This window comes from Solanum dulcamara, chromosome 4 (genome assembly GCF_947179165.1).
Source record: "Solanum dulcamara chromosome 4, daSolDulc1.2, whole genome shotgun sequence".
NCBI lineage: Eukaryota > Viridiplantae > Streptophyta > Magnoliopsida > Solanales > Solanaceae > Solanum > Solanum dulcamara.
The window spans coordinates 9,506,435-9,527,659 of NC_077240.1; the positions used below are offsets into that span (position 1 = coordinate 9,506,435).

A 21,225-nucleotide genomic window follows, 5' to 3' on the forward strand; every position below is an offset into this window, starting at 1 on the left:
AAAATATTTTTTATCACCCCCGCATCCCTCCTACCCAATACCCCAACCCCACACCGCACTATACACCCACTCCCAAAATCTTTTAATTTTTGGGGGGATGGGGTGCGAGGGTATGTGGTTAGGATGTGGGAATGGTAGTCGAGGTAGGCGGTGGTGTGGGATAACTGGATAGGAAATGGCGTGGGGTAAGGAAAAAAATTTAAAAGTTCTTTTTTTTTTTAATTGTTAAATATTAGCATTTAATTATTTAACTTTTTTTACTATATATCTATGTATATGTCATATCAACAGAAAATTTTAAATATACGTGTGGGTGAATGACATGTGGCTTAAGAGGGATGTTTTTAATTAACTTAATGGTGTTTTTAAGGCTGCCAATAGTTAGGGGACTAAAATAATAATTCACACCAAGTTTAGGAATTTTTAGATTTTACAATACTTATCTCTTTTATTTTTATGCTCATTTACAATAGTTTGATTTCAAATGTCAATTTTTTTTAATATTGTCCTTCTCTATTCGACTTTTGTGTTAGGTTTGTTAGGGAGAAATCATCGTAAATTAGAATTTGTACTGAAGGTTAAGAGCAATGATTATTGCTTTTATTGGTAGTCTCCAATGTTATAAACGCAAAAAGTATATAGGATAATTTGATATTTGGGGTACAAATATAATTTTTATATATTTTTTTAAATTAATTAAGCGTGTGACGATATAATTGATGATTGACATATATTACTAGATAAAAAAGTCATCAAACACACACAAAAAAAATGTGTATTAAACAAATTTAAACAAAAATTATCATGTAAAAGTATCAAATAAAGAAGGGTATGTAAAAAGAATTTGGCTACAAAGTCAAACTTAAACTATGTATTAAATCTAACATATTTCAAAATTGCAACAACATCATATTCATGTAATCTCGTAAGGTGTCTAAGCTGGTGAAGGGATTAGCTATTCAGGTATAAGATTAAAATATAGTGTTTGATTTACGATTTAAAAAATCACATAAGTAATACATGTATAATTTATATTGAAATTTACATATTATTTCATGGTTAACAAAATTTGAAATAAGTAATATATGAAATTTAAACCATATGTAAGAATGTGCAAAAACTGGACTGATCGATAAATCAAATCGAAAAAAATATTACTGGTTTATCGCTATTGGGTTATTTGGTTAACGATTATTTAATGGTTTTATAAAAAATAATTATTGAATTATTGGTTTGGTATTAGTTTTATAATATTGAGTTATTGGGTAAACCGATAACCCATTAAGATTATAATAGTTTACTAATTTAATTTTTATTTTTTTACTCATACACAAATATCAAACAAAAAATATTAATATTAATATATAATCAGTTAATCGCTATATAGTACTATTTAGCACTTAGTATTTTAGTATTTACCTTTTAGACTTTGCCATTTTAGGTTCAGCGACAAGGGTTTGCAAGTTGATACGACGACGGTTTCATGATTCGTATATTTGTTTTAAAAGTTTTTCTTATTAGTTAAACTGAAAACCGAACCATTAAAGACTAAAAATCGATAAATCAAAAACCGATAAGAAATATCTTATCAGTTTGATTATCGATTTAGCGTATTTAAAATTTAAAAATCGATAAACCAAATCGATAATACTTAAAATCAAACCGAAGTGATCGATATACATGTAAAACTAATCTTTGCATAAATTTACTTTTGTAAATAATTCATGTATTATTAATACCTAATACCCACATATGAGCAATCACACTATTCTTATATAAGTTTTTCTTTTTGATTTCCTAGTCAGTATTTAGTGCTGAAATTTCAATTAAATCCAAATAATGTACTACAGAACTCATATTCAACTCTAGTTAACGGTGAAAATGTGACCCTAACACCCCAAAGCAATCTTGCCAAAACTCACAAGGCTTTCTCACTCTTCTTCACCGTCTGTCTGTCTGTCTTCTCTCCGCCAAAACGACTCTTCTTTGAAATCTCATATAACCGCCAAACAATCTTTCAAAACTGTAGAATCCTCCTTTCATCTTCTTGCAGCCATGGAAACTGAAACTGAAATGCTCAACGCTTACTTCACAAATGGCGCAGAAGTTGAGATTAGCAGTGATGAGGACGGTTTTCGAGGCGCGTGGTATGAGGGAACAGTTGTACGACCCATTCAGAAGAAACAGAGGAGGAATATAGACGACGAAGAGGAGGAGGAGAGTAGAAACAAGCTGCGGGTGTTGGTGGAGTACAAAACGCTGATGGCGGATAAAAAAGGTAAACGGCCGCTGAAGGAGGCAATGACCTTAGTTCAGTTGCGTCCACGGCCGCCACCTGAACGGAGGAGGAAGTTCAAGGTCAGTGATGAGGTGGATGCTTATTACAACGATGGGTGGTGGGAGGGTGTGGTCATGGAGGTGTCGAGTGATGGGAAGTACTCCGTGTTCTTCAGGGGAACAAGGGACCAGCTGGAATTTGAGGAATCTCAGATACGGATCCACCGTGAATGGGCCAATGGCGAGTGGACCCCACCATTTGAGGACGAAGAAGAAGAAAAAGAGGTACCTTCCTTTTTCCTTTCGGATATGAGCTTCTTTTAATCAAGAAAATATGTTAGAGAACTTGCAAATTCATGCTTGAATGGCGTTAGCTCACTTCTTATTTTTCTTTTAGGCTCTTTAGGGTTACCTATGTGCTTTAGCTCCCCATTTACCTAGCATGAATCGGAGAAAATTAGACTAGAAAATACTCTCCTACGTTCTTGGGATACATTTTTAATATGTTCCATTTCTTGGGATAGTTGATTTGAAGGGCTGGAGAGGGAGGATATACGCATTGGAACTTGGTAGATATAGGGTAATTGAACAGCATTCCATGTAGAATCAGTTTACGCTTCTTGGATAGGGTGTTTTTATTTTCAGCTGATCAATGGAAGCTTGAAAGTTCAAGAAGTCTACTTACTGGTTTCTCACCTTTTTTTTTGAAACTGGTAACTTTTTGTATTCCTCAGCGTTGAGGCTATGCTGGTCACTCCAAAAGGTATTGCAAAAGAAAAGAGAAGTTAGAAATACTTGCAAAGCTCCTATAAAATCTGCTAGTTGGATCTCTCCATCTATATCTTGTTCTTTACGCCAAAAGTCTAAGGAAATAATAACTTTCCACGTAATCTTTTCTATAATTCTCTGGTTTTTTCTTTCCATATGATCCACCATATGCAAGCTGGAACTTATCTCCACCATCTCTTTTGGTTCTTGCTTCCTCCCTTTCTAATCCAGCAGCTTTGTAGGTCTGCTGTGTGTTCTGGCATGGTCCAGTTTATGTTGGCTATGCTGGTAAGAAAGAGCCCAAACCTGTGCTGTTACCTTATGGCTTACAGTGAAGAAATAGGTGCTTGTTGGTCTCTAGAGCTTCTTTGCACATAAACACCTTGAAGCAATGTTGATGCTCCTCTTCAGAGCCTCACGAGTCAAGTATACTCCTCTGGCTACCAACCAAGTGAAACACTTCACTTTGGTTGGCGCCACATGCTTCCAAATTGTTTTCCATGGCCTGTAGTTCTGCCTCTACTACCCATCAATCCACAGTTATATAGTCTGGTTTCTCACCTTTCTCAACCCATCTAAGAAAACTCATGCTGCAAACTTGAAAGAAGATCAGGTTATGTGGACAGCAGTTCAATATTGCTTATGATAGACTTACCATCTACTCTGTCCATTTTCTTATTTTGTTTCTAAAAAGAATATTGACCTTGATCCCCTAATGTCGAAACCTTGCCTACATCATATCTTACACTAGAATTCCTCATTCGTCTTCATGTACTTGTCTTGAATAGGTAAGTTGTGGGTATGGATAATTTGTTAAATCCTTCAATTATACCAAAACTTGTTAAGTTAAATGAATCCGTTGCAAATACTTGTACACTTATACTTGTATTAATACACACTTACACCTGAGTCTGTGTGACATTGGTTCTTTCCTGCCCCTAGATAGAGTGGAGATAACCCGTGAAAAAGAAATCCTTCCCAAGTGAGCATAATCTTATTTTTAAGAGAGAAAAGGGTAAGTATTATAAAAGCAGCATGAACTGTGCTTGAATATTTACAAAAGAAACAACTTCACATCAAATCAACATGGATTCAAGTGTGTCTTAACAGAGATTCTGCATCATTAATCAAATCCTCTTTACCATTCAGGTGGAATACTATTGAAAAGAAGTAGTACGAGATGACTATGCAAGTATATAGGAGATATAAATGGTATTGTCATTGATAAAATAATTATTTTAAGCCAGGCTTCAGTCATCTCTTGTGACCAATCTAGCTTCAACATAGATGCTAAACACTTTCGCCCAGAAACAAAATGGGAGTTGGAAGCATGTTTCTATTATAATATTTAACTGATGAGCAAATCTGGCACATGAGTTCATCTGATTGTACAAATCTGTATGAGATAACACGTAAAGAACTTTATTTAAATAGGGCATGCATTTTTCAAGTTTTCGACTTTCTCTCAAATCTGTTTATGTCTTTCACTTTGATTTGTTTCTTTTCTTTCCTCACTTATTTCGACAAAACTCTCAATTCTGTTTATATGTTTCACTTTTTGATTTGTTTCTTTTCTCTCCCCACTTATTTTGACTTCGGCATGAAATACAGAAACTTGTATCTACTGAAATGAAACCCAACAACGAAGCTGCAGAAATTTTTAGTGAAGGGTCATTAGTCGAAGTCAGCAGTGATGAAGAAGGTTTTGAGGGTGCTTGGTTTGTTGCAACTGTTGTTAAGCTTTTAGATAATGGTAACTACCTGATAGAGTATCAGAACTTAAGAAACAATGACGATACAGAGTTTTTGCAAGAAGAAACTGATCGTTTGCATATACGACCACGTCCACCTGACCTTGGACCTTTTGAATGCTTCAAAGCCCTTGAAGAAGTTGATGCTCTGCACAATGATGGCTGGTGGGTGGGTGTGATTTCTAAAGCACTTAAAGGCCAGAGATACAATGTTTACTTTAAGGCGAGCAATGAGGAGTTGGAGTTTAAGCATGCTGATATAAGGCTGCATCTGGACTGGACCAACGGCAAATGGGTCAGAGCTTCCCAGGTACAGTTTTCTGGATGACCGAAATAAAAAACTCATGAATTAGATTAATTTTTTTTTGGCATGGAAGACCACACATTTCTGACCTGGAATAAGATCTTCTATGGTGGTTCTTGTATTGTTATGTGACATATTGCTTTTTGATATATATATATATATATATATGATAGCAAAATGACTCGTGAAGGTTAACTTGCTAATAAACTGGAAAGTAATTTGCAGGTTCTGTTTCCTTCCTTCAAGTATGTGTGTACTCATAGACCTTCTGAACTCCAGCTAGGCTAAACACTGGTGATACTGTAATGTGTGTTAAGGGACAAACACTAGAAGTTAGATAGCTCTTATATTGGGGGAACAGAGTTCAGGCCACCCATACCCTTGACCCTGACACGAACAAATCCTCTCTCCCGAATGTATACCCACTATCCCTAAACAAATCCTAGATGCTTTTACGCCAATTTTTGGATCACCACACTATATGTGATTCTAAAGAGACTCCAACAGGATCCAGAGCTAGCTGCCATAGACTGCATAGATCTTGTTCAGTATCATAACTTGTTCATACACATTTGGTTACTTCTCCTTGCTCTAGCTTATAGCCACTACCATTAGCCCTAAGAGTTTGTAATAAGCTTCAATATCATGACTAACATTGTCTAAGAGATATTTGGTACTTGTATCTGTATGTGAACTAGACTAATACGTTGCTGCACATATAAACTCCTTAGCTAATCTTATTATCTTAAAGCTATCAACATTCTACTTAGTTGTGTATCTTACATTCAATTTGATCAATATTGACATACTTGATTTTTCCAGGAATTAAACTTGTGATCTTCGAGAAATTGCAATGTTTGGAGATCTGCAATCAGGATTTGTAGTGTAGCTTCTAAATGGTATATGCTTTTGTCGTAGTCGTTTTTTTTTTGGGTGCAAAAGGGAATTAACTTATATTACTTACGAGTTTGTAACAAAAAGACCACCCACGTGTGTGGGCTGTTGTCGTAGTTGTTTGTTCATTATTCATGTTGTACTGAAGTTTTGATGTTTATGGTATTGTAGAAATGTACGTTAGGTACATACTTTTCTTGCTGTTTGAGGAGTAGGAAAATCCTATTTTGGTGGCAAAAGTTTAGTCCTTGTTCTCTATTTCTTATGGCCTAAAAAAATTGGTCTTTCACTATTACTGATTCCAACAGTTTTACAACATGCCTAGTGTAATCCCACAAGTGGGGTCTAGGGAGGGTGGTGTGAACACAGACCTTACCCTACCTTGTGAAGGCAGAGGCTGTTTCCAAAAGACCCTCTGCTCAAGTAAAACAATTCAATGGTTTTCTTAGAATGAAATTATAGTTTTCTCTTCAAACTGTAAAGAGGCTAACCAAGTTTTGTCTTGAGGTGACATGCACCTCTATGTTATACCATCTATGGCCCCTTAACCCCAATTCTCATTGTATAATCTCCCTTTAAATGCCTTTGAACCATCTTAAATCGTTCTTTTGATCCCTATTCTCTTTTATCATTCCCTCTAGACTCTGAGGCCCTTTATAGCTACCATCAATTACGACTAGAGATTATAGGATATAGTTGTCTTTGCTTTCAGACTGTTCAAGTTTTTACTACCTGACATGTGTTCATTTTAACATAGCTCCTTTTGTTTTCAAAACGGTTTCTCAAGCTGCCTTGATTTCTCATCTCTTGATTTTCTTTTATCTGGTTGTCTTTGCAAATGAGTAAACAAATTTGTTCACCTTTTCTCCCTTTTGCCTATTTTCCCTAGTAATGCCTTGTTTGGGCTGCCTATTCCGTTTATCTCCTTGTCCCATTGGGCATCTAGTGTCCATCCTTCCTTTTGCAGGCTTATCTTGGTCCCAAGTAACATTCTTACAGGACTAATGAGCAGCAAAGCTTTCTCTTATCTTGACTATACTTAGGGGCTCATGCCCAATATATAGGCTGCCCTTGCGGTATCCCTTCATTTGTGACGATTATTCTTTTACTACTCAGGGTTCCTTATTTACGTAGGACTAACGACTGTGTTCCTCATCTAATAATCCTTCTATGCACCAGCAAGCAAAGAGTCCTGACTGTACGGAAGTTACTTCTACCTCTCCTTTTAAACCTTAAGTTCTTGTTTAGTATCTTTACTCCGTCCCTTAGGCCTCCATTCTTTTCCAACATCTATGTTTTCTTTGGCATATTGCAATTATATTTCCATGGTCTATCTGGCAAAAGAATAAGTTCCTCTCCATGATTTTCGAATCCTGGTAAACTGCTCGCATTGAGGTTCTTGATTAATAGCACTTTATTTAGTAAGTTTTCAAGCTTAGCCATATCTAATCTCTCATTTCTTTGTCTCTGTAGGTTTAACGGATAATGTATTCTGCTCAGGATTGTAACATGTATAGGATGTGTTCCTAGTTGGATTAGAAGATTGGCCTATCAAGAATTTGAAAATGAACCCTGTTCTCCTTTAGAGAAGCCTACAGGTGTGTCAATATTGTTGTGCTAAGTTAAATTGTGTGTCTTGTGTAAGCCAAACCTATGGATAACTTCAGTTGTTGTCAACGATAATCACTAAAGAACTATATTCATGCAATATCCGCCACTTAAACAGAATTTTGTACTTCTTTTTGTTCTTAATTTTCTGCATCTCTTATAGTATTTATGGGGCGGTATATTATTAACACTGTCAGCACTATCATGTGGATTTATCATCAAAATTATCTCATGAATCGTGCTCTTTATCTTTTAAGGTTTTCCTATACCCCTTAACAAAGATAATAGTTTTAATCATGAGAGTATTTCTTATCTATCATTAATTATCTCACTTAATTAATGCTCTCAACTTATTGGATAAAATGACTTATTTTGGAATTGAAGAGATCGGAGTACAATTTAACACCTTGTATTTATTTATACTTTCTCGGAAGTTGGCTGTCATGATTAGGATCACAAATTCGAATAAGGTTGTTGTACATTGATCCTGCCCTTTAGTGTATCTAATTGTCTTTTTTCCGGAAGCGGGTTGCTCTGACCTTGTAGCCATCGCCGTTGAGATTACTAATAAAAGAGTAGTAGGGAACTTTATAAGATAGCGAGAAAGGAGGCGAAGTCGGCGGTTTCGACGGCAAAAACAACAGCTTTTGAACGCCTTTATGCTGAACTAGAAGAGAAAGGTGGGGATAGAAAATTGTTCAGGCTAGCCAGGGCGCGGGAGAGAAGGGCACGCGATGTGGACCAAGTGAAGTGCATTAAGGACGAGCATGGAAAAGTATTGATAGACGAGACCCTCATTAAACAGATATGGCAGTCCTATTTCCATAAACTCTTGAATGAGGAAGGGGACAAAGACTTTGTGTTGGGAGATTTAGAACATATAGGGAGGCGTTGTGATTTTGGGTATTGCAGGAGTATTAAGGTCGAGGAGGTTAAGAGTGTCGTTTGTAGGATGCGCTGGGAAAGAGCAACCGGACCTGACGATATTCCTGAGGAATTTTGGAAGAGCACGAGCTCGGTAGGTTTGGAGTGGTTGACTAGGTTATTTAATGTCATCTTTAAAACGGCAACGATGCCCGAAGAATGGAGGTCGAGCATAATGATCTCTCTATACAAAAACAAAGGGGATATCCAGAGTTGCAACAATTATAGAGGTATTAAGCTACTAAGCCATACTATGAAACTGTGGGAAAGAGTGGTAGAGATGAGGGTGAGGAGAGACGTGTCTATTTCAGAGAACCAGTTTGGATTTATGCCGGGACGCTCAACTACAGAAGTCATCCATCTTATGAGGAGACTGGTGGAGCAGCATAGGGAGAGGAAGAGGGACTTGCATATGGTATTCATCGACCTAGAAAAGGCTTATGATAAAGTCCCAAGAGAAATACTATGGACATGTTTGGAGGCTAAAGGTGTACCTATGGCATACATTAGGGTGATCAAGGACATGTACGAGGGAGCCAAAACCAGGGTAAGGACAGTAGGAGGGGACTCAGAGCACTTCCCAGTGGTGATGGGGTTGCATCAAGGATCAGCTCTTAGTCCTTTTTTTATTTGCCTTGGTGATAGATGGATTGACGCGACAAATTCAAGGTGCGGTGCCATGGTGTATGCTTTTCGCGGATGACATAGTCCTGATCGATGAGACTCGCCGCGGAGTTAACGCTAAGCTGGAGGATTGGAGACATACCTTGGAGTCTAAAGGGTTTAAGTTGAGTAGGACAATGACAGAGTACTTAGAGTGCAAGTTCAGTGAGACACCTCAGGAGGTTGGCGTTGAAGTTAGGCTTGGTGCTCAGGCCATCCAAAAGAGAAGTAGTTGTAAGTATCTTGGGTCTATCATGCAAGGCAGCGGGGAGATTGACGATGATGTCACACATCGTATTGGGGTAGGGTGGATGAAATGGAGGCTCGCTTCCGGAGTGCTATGTGACAAGAATGTGCCACCAAAACTTAAGGGCAAGTTCTACAAAGTGGTGGTTAGACCGGCTATGCTGTATGGGGCGGAGTGTTGGCCAGTTAAGACTTCTCACATTCAAAAGATGAAAGTTGCTGAGATGAGAATGCTGAGATGGATGTGTGGGCACACTAGGAGCGACAGGATTAGAAATGAGGCTATTCGGGACAAGGTAGGAGTGGCCTCGGTGGAAGACAAGATGCGGGAAATGCGACTGAGATGGTATGGACATGTAAAGAGGAGAGACACAGATGCCCCAGTGCGGAGGTGTGAGAGGCTGGCCATGGATGGTTACAGAAGAGGTAGGGGTAGGCCGAAGAAGTATTGGAGAGAGGTGATTAGACAGGACATGACGCAGTTACAGCTTACGGAGGACATGACCTTAGATAGGAGGGTGTGAATGACCCACATTAGGGTAGAAGGCTAGTTCATAGTCTCGTTATTCTTCTCTATTAATAGGCGTAGTAGTGCATTACGATTTCTTGCGCTTTGACTTCTGATTTATGTTATTTCTGTTATTATTTATTACTTTCTATGCTTTGATTACTCAATTTTACCTGTGACGCTTTCATTATTTATTTAATCGTTATTTGTTATTAGTATTTATTTATTTGTATTTATTTGTTATCTATTCGTTATTTGTTTGTTGTTTTTCTCATAAAGCTTTTAATTTTCTATTCTTATCTAACATTTTTTTATGCATTTATGCTTTTACTGAGCCGAGGGTCTCCAGGAAACAGCCGTCCTACCTTGGTAGGAGTAAGGTCTGCGTACATTCTACCCTCCCCAGACCCCATGTTGTGGGATTTCACTGGGTTGTTGTTGTTGTTGTTGTTAAGTAGCTTTGCTAATAATGCACATAAATTGACAGGCTACCAATACATACAAGGCCATTTGCATAAATGCCTCTATTTAGGGGTTTTTAATTTTTTGTCCTTTAGCATTATAAGTATAAAATAAATGATCAAAAATATTTTAAACATTGAAATAATAAGTAACTTTTCACGTAGCATAAGTTTATATTTTTGTATTATATTGAATAACTTAATTCCTATAGAATTTATATCGAGCGATATTCAATTTTAGAATCCACAAGTTACGTCGTAGTGTGTAACTTAACTTCTACAAAACTTATGTCGAGTGAGGCAAAACTTGAGTTTCAGAATCACAAGTTATATCGTAAAAAGGCACAACTTAATTTCTAACAAAATTTATGCCGAGCTAGGCAAAAGTTGTGTAAACTTATGCTAGGCGAATTAATACTACACAACTTATGATGAGCAAGACAAACGTTTTCTAAACTTATGTTACACAAATTAGGTCATAGAAATACTACATAACTTATGTCGTATAACTTAATTATTACCGAACTTATGTGATCAAGAGAAAAATTCACTAAACTTGTGCCTAGCAAATTAGATCATAAATAAAGATATTTGATCCATAAAATTTTATTAAGTAAATCTTAAACACAAAAAATTAAAAACTATATCATATTTGATGGCAAAATTTAAAAACCGCTCGGAAAGGCTATCTGTACAAAAAAATTGATATATACCTCTCACCTGCTAACAACTTGATCATGCCGTCTTGATTAATTACGATAGCTTATTCCAAACCTTCCCCGAAAGCTACGTATAGCGGAAGCTTTAGTACACCAGACTGTCCTTTTTTTATCCCAAATTCATTAAACTTTGCATCCCGAAAATTAAGTCAAATTGAATTATCATGCAAATAACATTACTTCTCAACAACCAAGAGTAGTTGCTAAAGTGATACTTATTAGCTTTAGTGGTAATTATTTGAAAACTATAAATACTTCATTTATAGACTGATGGATGATACATAAATAAAATAAATATTTAATAAAAAAGAGATGGTATATTAAAACATAAATAAGGAAAAAATGGTCAAAATTAATTACTGTTTCTTAAGAAAAAGAAAATTGAGACGAAGGAAATATAATATAAATAAAAAGTTTTACGTGTTTATATTTTTCAACAGGAAGAATGATAATTGCTGATGTCTTAATTATGAGTTACGTACCAATTAATAATTGTTAAAGTGATGATTTTCATTAGGACATCTACTTTAGTCCAATCCATCTTTTTTAATTCTTCTCAAACGTAATCTATTTTTCTTCTTTTTCTATACGATTGGAATCCTGTGCACCAGGGGCGGACCTACATGCAGCCTAGGGGTTTCATCCGAACCCCCTTCGTCGAAAAATTACACCGTATATATAATCAATTTTTTGATTTATGAGTATATATTTAATAATGAACCCCCTGATCACAAGCCAAAGACTTGGTCCAGCGGTAAATGGGTTCACGAAATTGCAAATTCTGGAGCTAAGTCTGCGGGTTCGAGCCCGGGTAGCCACATTTCTTTTTCATATTTTAGTTTCAGCCAATTTTAATTTTTATTTGCTTAATAAATGAAACGTCCAACCCCAATATTGTAATATTAAACTATATTATATGTGTTTAATTATTTTACATTAATATTTTAGAGCACAACATAAAATGAATTACACTTTACAATAAAAAAATTTCTATTTTTATAAAATTAAGTAAAAGTTATAACTTTTTTTGAGTTTTCATATTTAAAATTTAAAAAAAAATTCTCTCATACTCATTTTAAGTCAAACATTTAATTTTTATTTGATTAAGGAATAATATGATTATAAGTAAGATTAAATAAATAGGATTAGATTTTGGAAGTATTCTCTTATCCTTCTACTACAGATTAGTGACCACAACTTAAGAAAAAATATGCCTTTAACGTACAAATCAAGAATTAAGAAAATCCTCATTATTAAACTTTCATTTAATTATTTCTCTTATTTTAATATATTTTTTTGGATAGTATAATCTTTTGTGTTCCTTATTTAGTTTCAAAAATTGAATAATGTATTTATACAACAATGACGGCGACAGAACCCATAATTAAAATTTTAAAAATACATTTTCTCATATTGATTTTAATATTATGTCAAACGCGTACTTTCTCTATTTTATTGTTAGTGTTGAGCTAAAGTTGAATTTTATCTAGTTGCTTATATTTGATCCGACCCGTTCATATATGACCCGATCCGATCTGCTTATTTGTGGATACTATTAGCGTGTTTACTTATTTTTTTGAACCCCCTCGATGAAAATCCTGGTTCCGCCACTGCTGTGCACTGTTTTTTTTTTTTTTAACCAAGCTCAAATTTTTTCAGACCAGCATAAATTGTGTGCTCTTGAGTCGTTTTATTTTTATTATGATTATTATTGTCTTTTTATTTTGTAATAAATACTTTCTTCTTTTTAATTTGTTTCTCTTATATTTCTTTTAAGTTTGTTTGATAAGGGATGTCTTTTTTTTTTGCAACTCTTCCATTCTAACTTTTCATATGATATGTTTAAGGCCACGAAATTAAAAAATATTTTGATACATTCTACATATCTTTAGTTTAAGATTATAAAATTCAAAATCCTTCTTACTTTCTTAAACTCCATATCAAATCAAAAGCAGAAAAAAAACAAATTACTCCTTTCGTTCACTTTTACTTGTCACTTATTCCTAAAATAGATTTTTATTTTTACTTCTCACTTTTGACATATCAAGAAAAGTCAATTACTTTTTTTCATGTTTTATTCTTAGCATTAAATACTATTCTCCAAATTATTTTTCAAGACCTAATACTCCCTCCATTTTAAAATAATTGAATTGTTGAGTGTTCAAAATAATTGAATTGTTCATTATTCAAGATAGACGTTGGAGTTATTTTTTTTCAATTTTATCCTTCGTTAATTAAATTTCCAAGGTTGAGCTTCAAAAATGAAATAAATGAGTATTGAAAGTTACTCCCTCCATTCCAAAATAATTGAATTGTTAAAATATGACACACATTTTAAGAAAAAAAATATAAATATAAATTAGTCATATTTTTTTATTGTTTTCTTAATGAGTGTATCAAGTCAAATAGTAATAAAGTAAAAATAAACCGAAGGAGTATATATAGTAAAACTTTGATCTGTCATCTCAAAATATTACCCCATTTATGAATTTAATTCCCAAGCACGCCAATAAGTTGGAGAAAAGATAGCTTACAACCCGTGGTTTAAATTAATGTCATTAGCTATATCTGTCACAAACTGTACCAGTCAAATATTACCCTTTTTATTATTATTATTATTATTATTGTACCTCAAGGTAATTATCTGAGTTTTAAGAATTTAGTAATATTCCTGATTCCGCACTAACACAAAAGATTTGCATCTCAATGTTGTTATAATTACGTAGTCTCAAAAAGAAATAACACGGATCATCAGCTAAGGGCCCTATTATCACCCAAAAACGAGCACGATCACAGTAATTGACAAAATGCTTCGAAATTTTGAAATTAAGCATATATTCAGAGATTCCAGAATAAGAATCTGGATGATAAGAGCAAGACTCATGAAAAATAAACTGTTGAATTAAACTAAGTTTATTAATAATAATGTGACTAAATTCAAAGAAGAGATGACATAATTAACCACTTGATCATCATTAGTACATCAAGATGGATAGATAATCATCATCCTCAGCTTTAGTAAGTAGTACAACAACTTTTTTTAAAATAAAAAATAAGCAAATCATTTTATTTTTTCTTACACCTCTTTGACTTCCACTGCAGCAACAGCAGCAGCACCTACATCTTTGGCTTCCTCTTTGACTTCCTTATTGGGCTCATCAAGTTCAAAGGCTGAAACAGGGAAAGTCCTAGAAAGTCCAGTTGGAGTCTTGAAATGGATTTTGCCAGTGGATGGCTCATCGACACAAATTTCATTAAGTGTTAGCCACATAAGAAGTTCTTTAGCTTTAACCCCAGTAAGTTTCTTGATCTTGGTGGGCTCAACATAGGCTGTGACTTCAGTGGCATATTGGACTGATCTCCCAATTTTTTCAAATTTGTGCTCTGTTTTTTTCTTGGATTTGAGCCAAACAAAGCCAGTGTCTTTGACATAGCCACATTCTAACATGTCTTGCATAGGGAGAAGGCCATTAGGTAGCCCCATTTCTGTTAACAAAAACTTTGATTTCTCTTGGCAGATGTCATTTCCAGAGTAGAATTCAGTTGCACTCGCTCTGATTTCATCTGTTATTAGAGACATTTTTTTTCTTTCTTCTTTTGCACTTGTTTTTTGGCTTTGTAATGAATAAGAGATGTTGTGGAATGAGATGGATTGACAAAACGGCTTCTAATATATAGATGTGAATATGAGAGATTACCCTTGGTTTTGGCTCAAATTTCTTAAATGCCCTTATGCTCAAATATCTCATAAACATCTAAACTTTCTCCGTTAGCCTCGAGGAAAATCTTAATAGTTAAGTTGGTTGATTATCTAAATTTTATCTGTTAGCTTTGAATTTTTTTTTTTTAATAATTAAGTTGGTTGATTATTTAAACTTTCTCGATTGAGAATACAATTCCCAACTTGTTATCCATCCCCCATTTTTCCTTTTCCAATTACCAATTATTTTTTTCTTTTTAAAAGAAGGCCAGAAACTTGGTATTTTCACTAAACATGGAAAATGCATGAAATTGTGCGTGTCTTCCAAACATCTTTTTATGGCTTAAATTTATTACTTCCCCGTTTCATTTTACTTTTAACTCATATTGACTTGGCACTTTACTAAACAAAATATTTATTAGGAGGTTATTTTATTAAATTGACCTTATTAATTATATTTTAAAAAATTAAATTTGACTAATAAGTACTTTATGTAGTTATTTAGAGCCCGTTTGGATTGGCTTTAAGTTGGTCAAAATCAACTTAAAGCCCTTTTTTAGCTTTTGGACGTGTTTGCTTAATGCTGACTTTAAGCCATAAAGTTCTTAAAGTCAGTCAAAAATGAAAAGTTAGAATTCCTAACTTTTTTTCCAAAGTGCTTAAAGTCATTTTCTTTGACCATGGAAATTACTTTTATATCCCTTATATTTTAACTAAATTCCCAAACTACCTTTTTTTATTCTTTTAACCCTAAAATTCACATCATAAGCACTTTTATTCAAACACTCAACTGCTTATTTATAAAAATAACTTTCAGCACTTCAAAATTCTAAAAACACTTCATACATAAAAGTTATTTTTTTAAGCCCATCCAAACGGGCTCTTAATAATAAAGACAATAAATTTTACTTTATGGAGTTATTTAATAATAAAGATAATAACAAGATAGTAAATTTTTCTTGATCTACTAAAATGAACAAGTAAAATGAAATGGAGTAGAATAATAATAAAATTTCAATTTGATTGAGAAAATGACATAACAAAGTTTAAAATTTGAAAATATGTGTTTAATTATCATGTATTACTCACTTTGTTTCATAATAGTCGTTGTAGCAAAAAAAATTATCTCAAAATTAACATCATTTTAGAAATTAAATACAAAAAAAGTAGTAATTATTTTCAACTATATAGAATTATTTCTTCTTAATAATGTTCAATTCTTCAAAAAAATAATCTAATAAATAGAAATAATTTAATAAATTATATTCTATATTTTTTTTAATAAATGTAAAATAAGGTAAAGCTATGCTTATTTTGGGTGGGAGGGAGTACAATATTGTGTGGAGGGCATTAACTTGGTAGTCCACCAAAGATTGGGAAAAGAGTGATCCAAGCATTGAAAAAAAAATGGGTCTACAATATGGGAAATTGTATGGAAGGTACAAATTAAAATATAAAAATAGGGGTTGCTAACATTTAATGCAGAATTTAAAAAAGCAGTTGGAAGGAGTAACAGATACATAAGCAGCAATGATCCATATGACCATATGTAATGTGAGTAGTTGGAGAAGGTTAACCTATATTGGAAGAATCACGAAATTTAATTTTCTAGCCCTATCTTTTCCACAGAACACAGCAAATTAATCATTATGTCAAATGCCTAAATATTTTCAGACCAATCAATGTCAACCACCACATTCACACCAAGAACTAAATCAAAACCGACTAAATACTCATTCGCACTCCATAATCATATTTATGTAAGCGATTAAATGAAATAAGAATGTATATTAGTTAATTATGGTTAAACGTTAGAAAATTGGATGTAATTAAAACACATGACGTAAATCTATTCAGCACCGGATGAACGCAGTGAATAAAAAATTAACAGCATAGAGAATCATTTTTATATATTTCAGTGAATTCTAACTAGAAAAATATAGATTAAATACTGGAGATTGGTGAGAATTGAGATTTGGAACCCTATCCTAATTGATTAAGCGAGTTGAAAATCAAAAGGGATACTTTTTGAATCCTAAAGACCAAAAGGGACATCTCTAAAAGTACGTATTAAAACGGACAATTCATTTATTTATAAGCGAACTATGTTAACTGATCTAACCTTGTCTTGTCGTTTGTTGTTTCAAAATTCAAAAAAATATTACACAAATTATGAAGGTAGTTCGCCTACAAATAGGCGAACTACAATTCTTTTTAGTAACTCCTCATCTGAAGCTATATCATGTCTCAATTTTAAGTATATTATGAAGCCTTTTGATATATAAATTGGGAGTCTTTTCAAATTTCAATAATAAAAGTATAAAAAATTGAGAATTTTTTGCATAAAATAAATTTTACTATTTATTTGCTTATCATCAATAATAAAAAATTACTAAGTCGATCGAAACAACAATTTTTTTTATGACTAATTTTTCTATATAAACTACATCATTATGCCATGCGACCAGGAGTAATGTCCATTTCATTTATACTACAATGATATTTTGAACATAGTTCTTATAAATGTCATTGACGTGAAATAAGTAATATAAGCCAAGCTTATAATTTAACTAAAACCATTTCAAAGAAAAGTCAAACTTCAAAAGCTAAACCTAGAAAAAGTACTATTTAACAAATGTGGTAGAGAAGACAGGTGGTGCTCTTTAGTTTACGTACACACTTTCTAAAAAGAGAAGAAAAGAGAAATCAATTAAGCAAATGCATATTATAAAGGGCACTCTTTAAAACGTCAAAATTTGATGTCTACTCCCAAGTAGTCACCTTCTTACGTTATAGTTTGTCTATCCTATGAAGCAAAAGAAAATAATGAAAAATCAAAGCGATTATATCAAAAATAACTTATTTATCTTCATAAAGTAGGTAAAATTATAATCTATATATATACTTGACACCATCTTTTCAAACCATACTTATAAAATTACACAAAAATATAATATATTAAAAGAAATGATTGTACATTTCTAGTAATTATGGAAACACGTGCTGAACAAATGTGGATGAATATTTATTACTGTTACGTCCTTATAGTACCAAAATAGAATTCTCTGCAATAGTCATCACATGTTGAATTGAACCAGTGGTAGCCAAACAACAACCAGCCTGACAAGCTTACAATTTTTTTGGGGCAAATTACCCCCGGTGGCCATTCGGCCAAAATAATTTTCAAAAAATAGTCATTTAATGTATAAATATATATAGTATGTGTATATTTTATATATAATCAAACTATATTTAATTTTTTAGTGTATCATAATGTATATTCAGTGTATAGCTCATGTATAAATAATCTATATTATATAGTTACTGTATAGTAACTGTATATTTTTTTATAATTTTAATTATTTTTTATGTAAATAAAATATGACTATATTTGTTGTAGATTTTTTTTTTTTCATTGTGCTGACCAATTGATAGCGCTGTTTAATTAAGGCAACTACCAACTCCCCCTCCATTCAACCTTTACTTTCCACCAAGGAATTAATTTCTTATGTCCGCTTAGCATTTGAATAAAAGAACCAATATAAAATTTATGGAAGAATCAAAATGTCATTATCCCTAAAGCAAAAATTAAGAGGAAGAAATTACCAATTCTGGTATTTAGGGGTTTACTAATAATAATATTAAAAGATGACATAATTAGCCACTTGATCATGAGTACATCAAGATGGATTAGATAATCATTATCCTTAACTTAAGTAGTAGTAGTAGTACAGCAACTTTTTAATCAAAGTAAAACTTACTTCTTTCTCAATAAAATAAGCAAAGATTAGATTAGTCAAATTAAGACAAGCAAATCATTCCTTTTTTTTTCTTCTTACACCTCTTTCACTTCCACAGCAGCAACAGTAGCAGCACTCACTTCTTTGACTTCTTCTTTGACTTCCTCTTTGACTTCCTTATTGGGCTCATTGAGTTCAAAGGCTGAAACAGGAAAAGTCCTAGAAAGCCCAGTAGGAGTCTTGAAATGGATTTTACCAGTTGGTGGATCATCAACACAGATTTCATTAAGTGTTAGCCACACAAGAAGCTCTTTAGCTTTAACCCCAGTAAGTTTCTTGATCTTATTGGGCTCAACATAGGCTGTGACTTCCGTGCCATATTGGACCAATTTACCAATTTTTTCAAACTTGTGTTCTGTTTTTTTCTTGGATTTGAGCCAAACAAAGCCAGTGTCTTTTACATAGCCACATTCTAACATGTCTTGCATAGGAAGTAGGCCATTAGGTAGGCCTACTTCAGTCAGCAACAACTTTGATTTCTCTTGGCAGATATCATTTCCAGTGTAGAATTCAGTTGCACTTGCCCTGATCTCATCTGTCACTAGAGACATTTTTTTTTCGGCTTACATGAGATGGATTGGTAAAAGGGCTTCTAATATATAGATAGGACTATTAGAGTTTACCTTCGATTGGGGACAAATTTCCAAAATGCCCTTATGATATGACAAGGTTAAACAATAATGTTTTTTTGTTATTTTTTAATTTTAAACATGACACTTTAGGGAGTAAGCCAGAAACTTGGTATTCTCACTAAACATGAAAAATGCATGAAATTGTGCGTGTCCAGTCGGTCTCTATTTCAATTGGTTTGTGTTTTGTGAACCTTAATAAAGTAAAAAAGACGTATGAGTTTTGTGGTATTAAATTAAAAATTTAGAAAATATATTAAAATATTATTTAATCTTGTGGTCTTAAACATGTAACGTAAAGTTAGAACTAAAAAATTGTCAATAAAAAATATTTATATTAATCATTGTTTCTTAAATGACGCGCAAAATTCAAAGTAGATAAGTAAAAGTGAATAAGGAGAGTAACAAATAAAGGTAACGTAAATTATGTTGGGTTATAAAGGTGTGAATGAAAAATAAAGGATTGTGGCCTTCGAAAGAATATGTCTTTTCTAAAGGGTTGTGCCTTTTCCAAAGGGTAGTGACTTTTCCAAAAAAAATTGTGACATTTTTAAAGAGTTGCGACTTTTTTAAAATGTTGTGACTTTTCCAAAAGTTTGTGACTTTTTCAAAGGGTTATACCTTTTTGATAAGGCACAATAAATACATATTCACACTACCTTTTGTTGTCTATAAATAGAGTATTTCCTCTCATTTGTCAACATCGAATTTCTCCCTCTTTGCATATATTTTCTAACAAACAAAGTTGAGTCTTTGTGTGATTTCGTTGCTGGCTTTTGAGTTCGCTGAAATTATTGAAGTTTGATGTACCACTTCTTCTTTAATAATTTATCTGTTTTATCTTGCGAGAAAATAATCCATAACCTCAGGTACAATGAAGAGATTAAATTCCTTAAGGACGCACAATGATTTCTATGGACTCGGATAGTTTCATTTCTTTTCATCCTAAAAGTATTTTTGTTTTACTATATTAAATACAGAAACAACAAATTTTTTTTATATATATATATATTAATAAATATGAAATGAGCTAAATCGATATTTATTTTGGAATGAGATGAGTAATCGGAAACAGTCGTCCTACCTTGGTAGGAGTCAGGTCTGAGTACACTTTACCTTTTCCAGATCTCACGTTGTAGGATTTTACTGGATTGTTGTTATTGTTGTTGTTGTAATGAGATGAGTACAATGTTGCAATTACTTTGTTTTTACCAAAATTGTGTGGAGGGCATTACCTTGGTAGTCCACCGAACCTTGGAAAAAGAGTGATCCGAGCATTGAAAACAAAATGGTCCTGCAGTATGGAAAATTAGATGGAAGGGTGTGCTACAAATTAAATATTCATAAGTAGGGTTGCTATTATTTAATGCAGAATTTATTTTAAATCAAAACAGTTGCAAGGAGTAACAAATACAGTATGTAATGTGAGTAGTTGGAGAGGGTTAACCTATATATTTATAATAATTCTGCTGGAAGAATCCTAAAATTCAATTTTCTAGCCCTATCTTTTCCTCAGAACACAGTAAATTATTATTATGTCAAATGGCTAGTGTTTTCAGACCAATCAATGTCAACCACCACATTCACACCAAGAACTAAATCAAAATCATCTGTACCCTCCATTCTAAGCTAGCGCTGATAAAAACTTATTCACACTCAATATTTATACTAGATTACTAGATTACAACAACAACAACAACGATCCAGTGCAGTCCCACAACTTGGGGTCTGGGGAGGGTAGAGTGTACGCAGAACTGACTCCTACCAAGGTAGGACGGCTGTTTCCGAAAGACCCTCGGCTCAGTAAAATTAAAAAGGAAGTCAGATCAGAATAAGAAGTTCAAAGCGATAAGGAATAGGAAGTAACGAAAGCAAGCCAGATAAGATAGAGCATTCAAAGTACAGAAATATTTATACTAGATTATATCAATTAAATGAAATAAGAAAGTATATTAGTTAATCATGGTTAGACG

At 33.4% G+C, this 21,225-nt stretch overlaps 3 protein-coding genes across 4 annotated transcripts; 1 reads left to right on the plus strand and 2 right to left on the minus strand.

Moving 5' to 3' along the window:
- The first annotated feature begins 1,834 nt into the window (after nt 1–1,834).
- On the plus strand, nt 1,835–7,792 carry LOC129886067 (protein AGENET DOMAIN (AGD)-CONTAINING P1). Of its 2 annotated transcripts, XR_008766176.1 has the most exons (4): nt 1,835–2,562; nt 4,657–5,106; nt 5,923–5,999; nt 7,468–7,792. XR_008766176.1 is itself a non-coding variant. In XM_055960590.1 (3 exons), the coding sequence occupies exons 1-3, from the start codon at nt 2,056–2,058 to the stop codon at nt 5,935–5,937; spliced, it is 972 nt and encodes a 323-aa protein (XP_055816565.1). In that variant the 5' UTR covers nt 1,835–2,055; the 3' UTR covers nt 5,938–6,286. The 2 variants fall into 2 exon arrangements, 1 of the variants encoding a protein (XP_055816565.1); XM_055960590.1 differs by lacking the exon at nt 7,468–7,792 and having other exon boundaries at nt 5,923–6,286.
- Nucleotides 7,793–14,013: 6,221 nt separating this feature from the next.
- LOC129886069 (uncharacterized) lies at nt 14,014–14,777 on the minus strand. The gene has a single exon (XM_055960592.1). The coding sequence runs from the start codon at nt 14,701–14,703 to the stop codon at nt 14,200–14,202; it is 504 nt and encodes a 167-aa protein (XP_055816567.1). The 5' UTR covers nt 14,704–14,777; the 3' UTR covers nt 14,014–14,199.
- A 3,634-nt stretch (nt 14,778–18,411) lies between these two features.
- LOC129886068 (uncharacterized) lies at nt 18,412–19,267 on the minus strand. Its single transcript, XM_055960591.1, has one exon. The coding sequence runs from the start codon at nt 19,172–19,174 to the stop codon at nt 18,659–18,661; it is 516 nt and encodes a 171-aa protein (XP_055816566.1). The 5' UTR covers nt 19,175–19,267; the 3' UTR covers nt 18,412–18,658.
- Nucleotides 19,268–21,225: the final 1,958 nt, after the last annotated feature.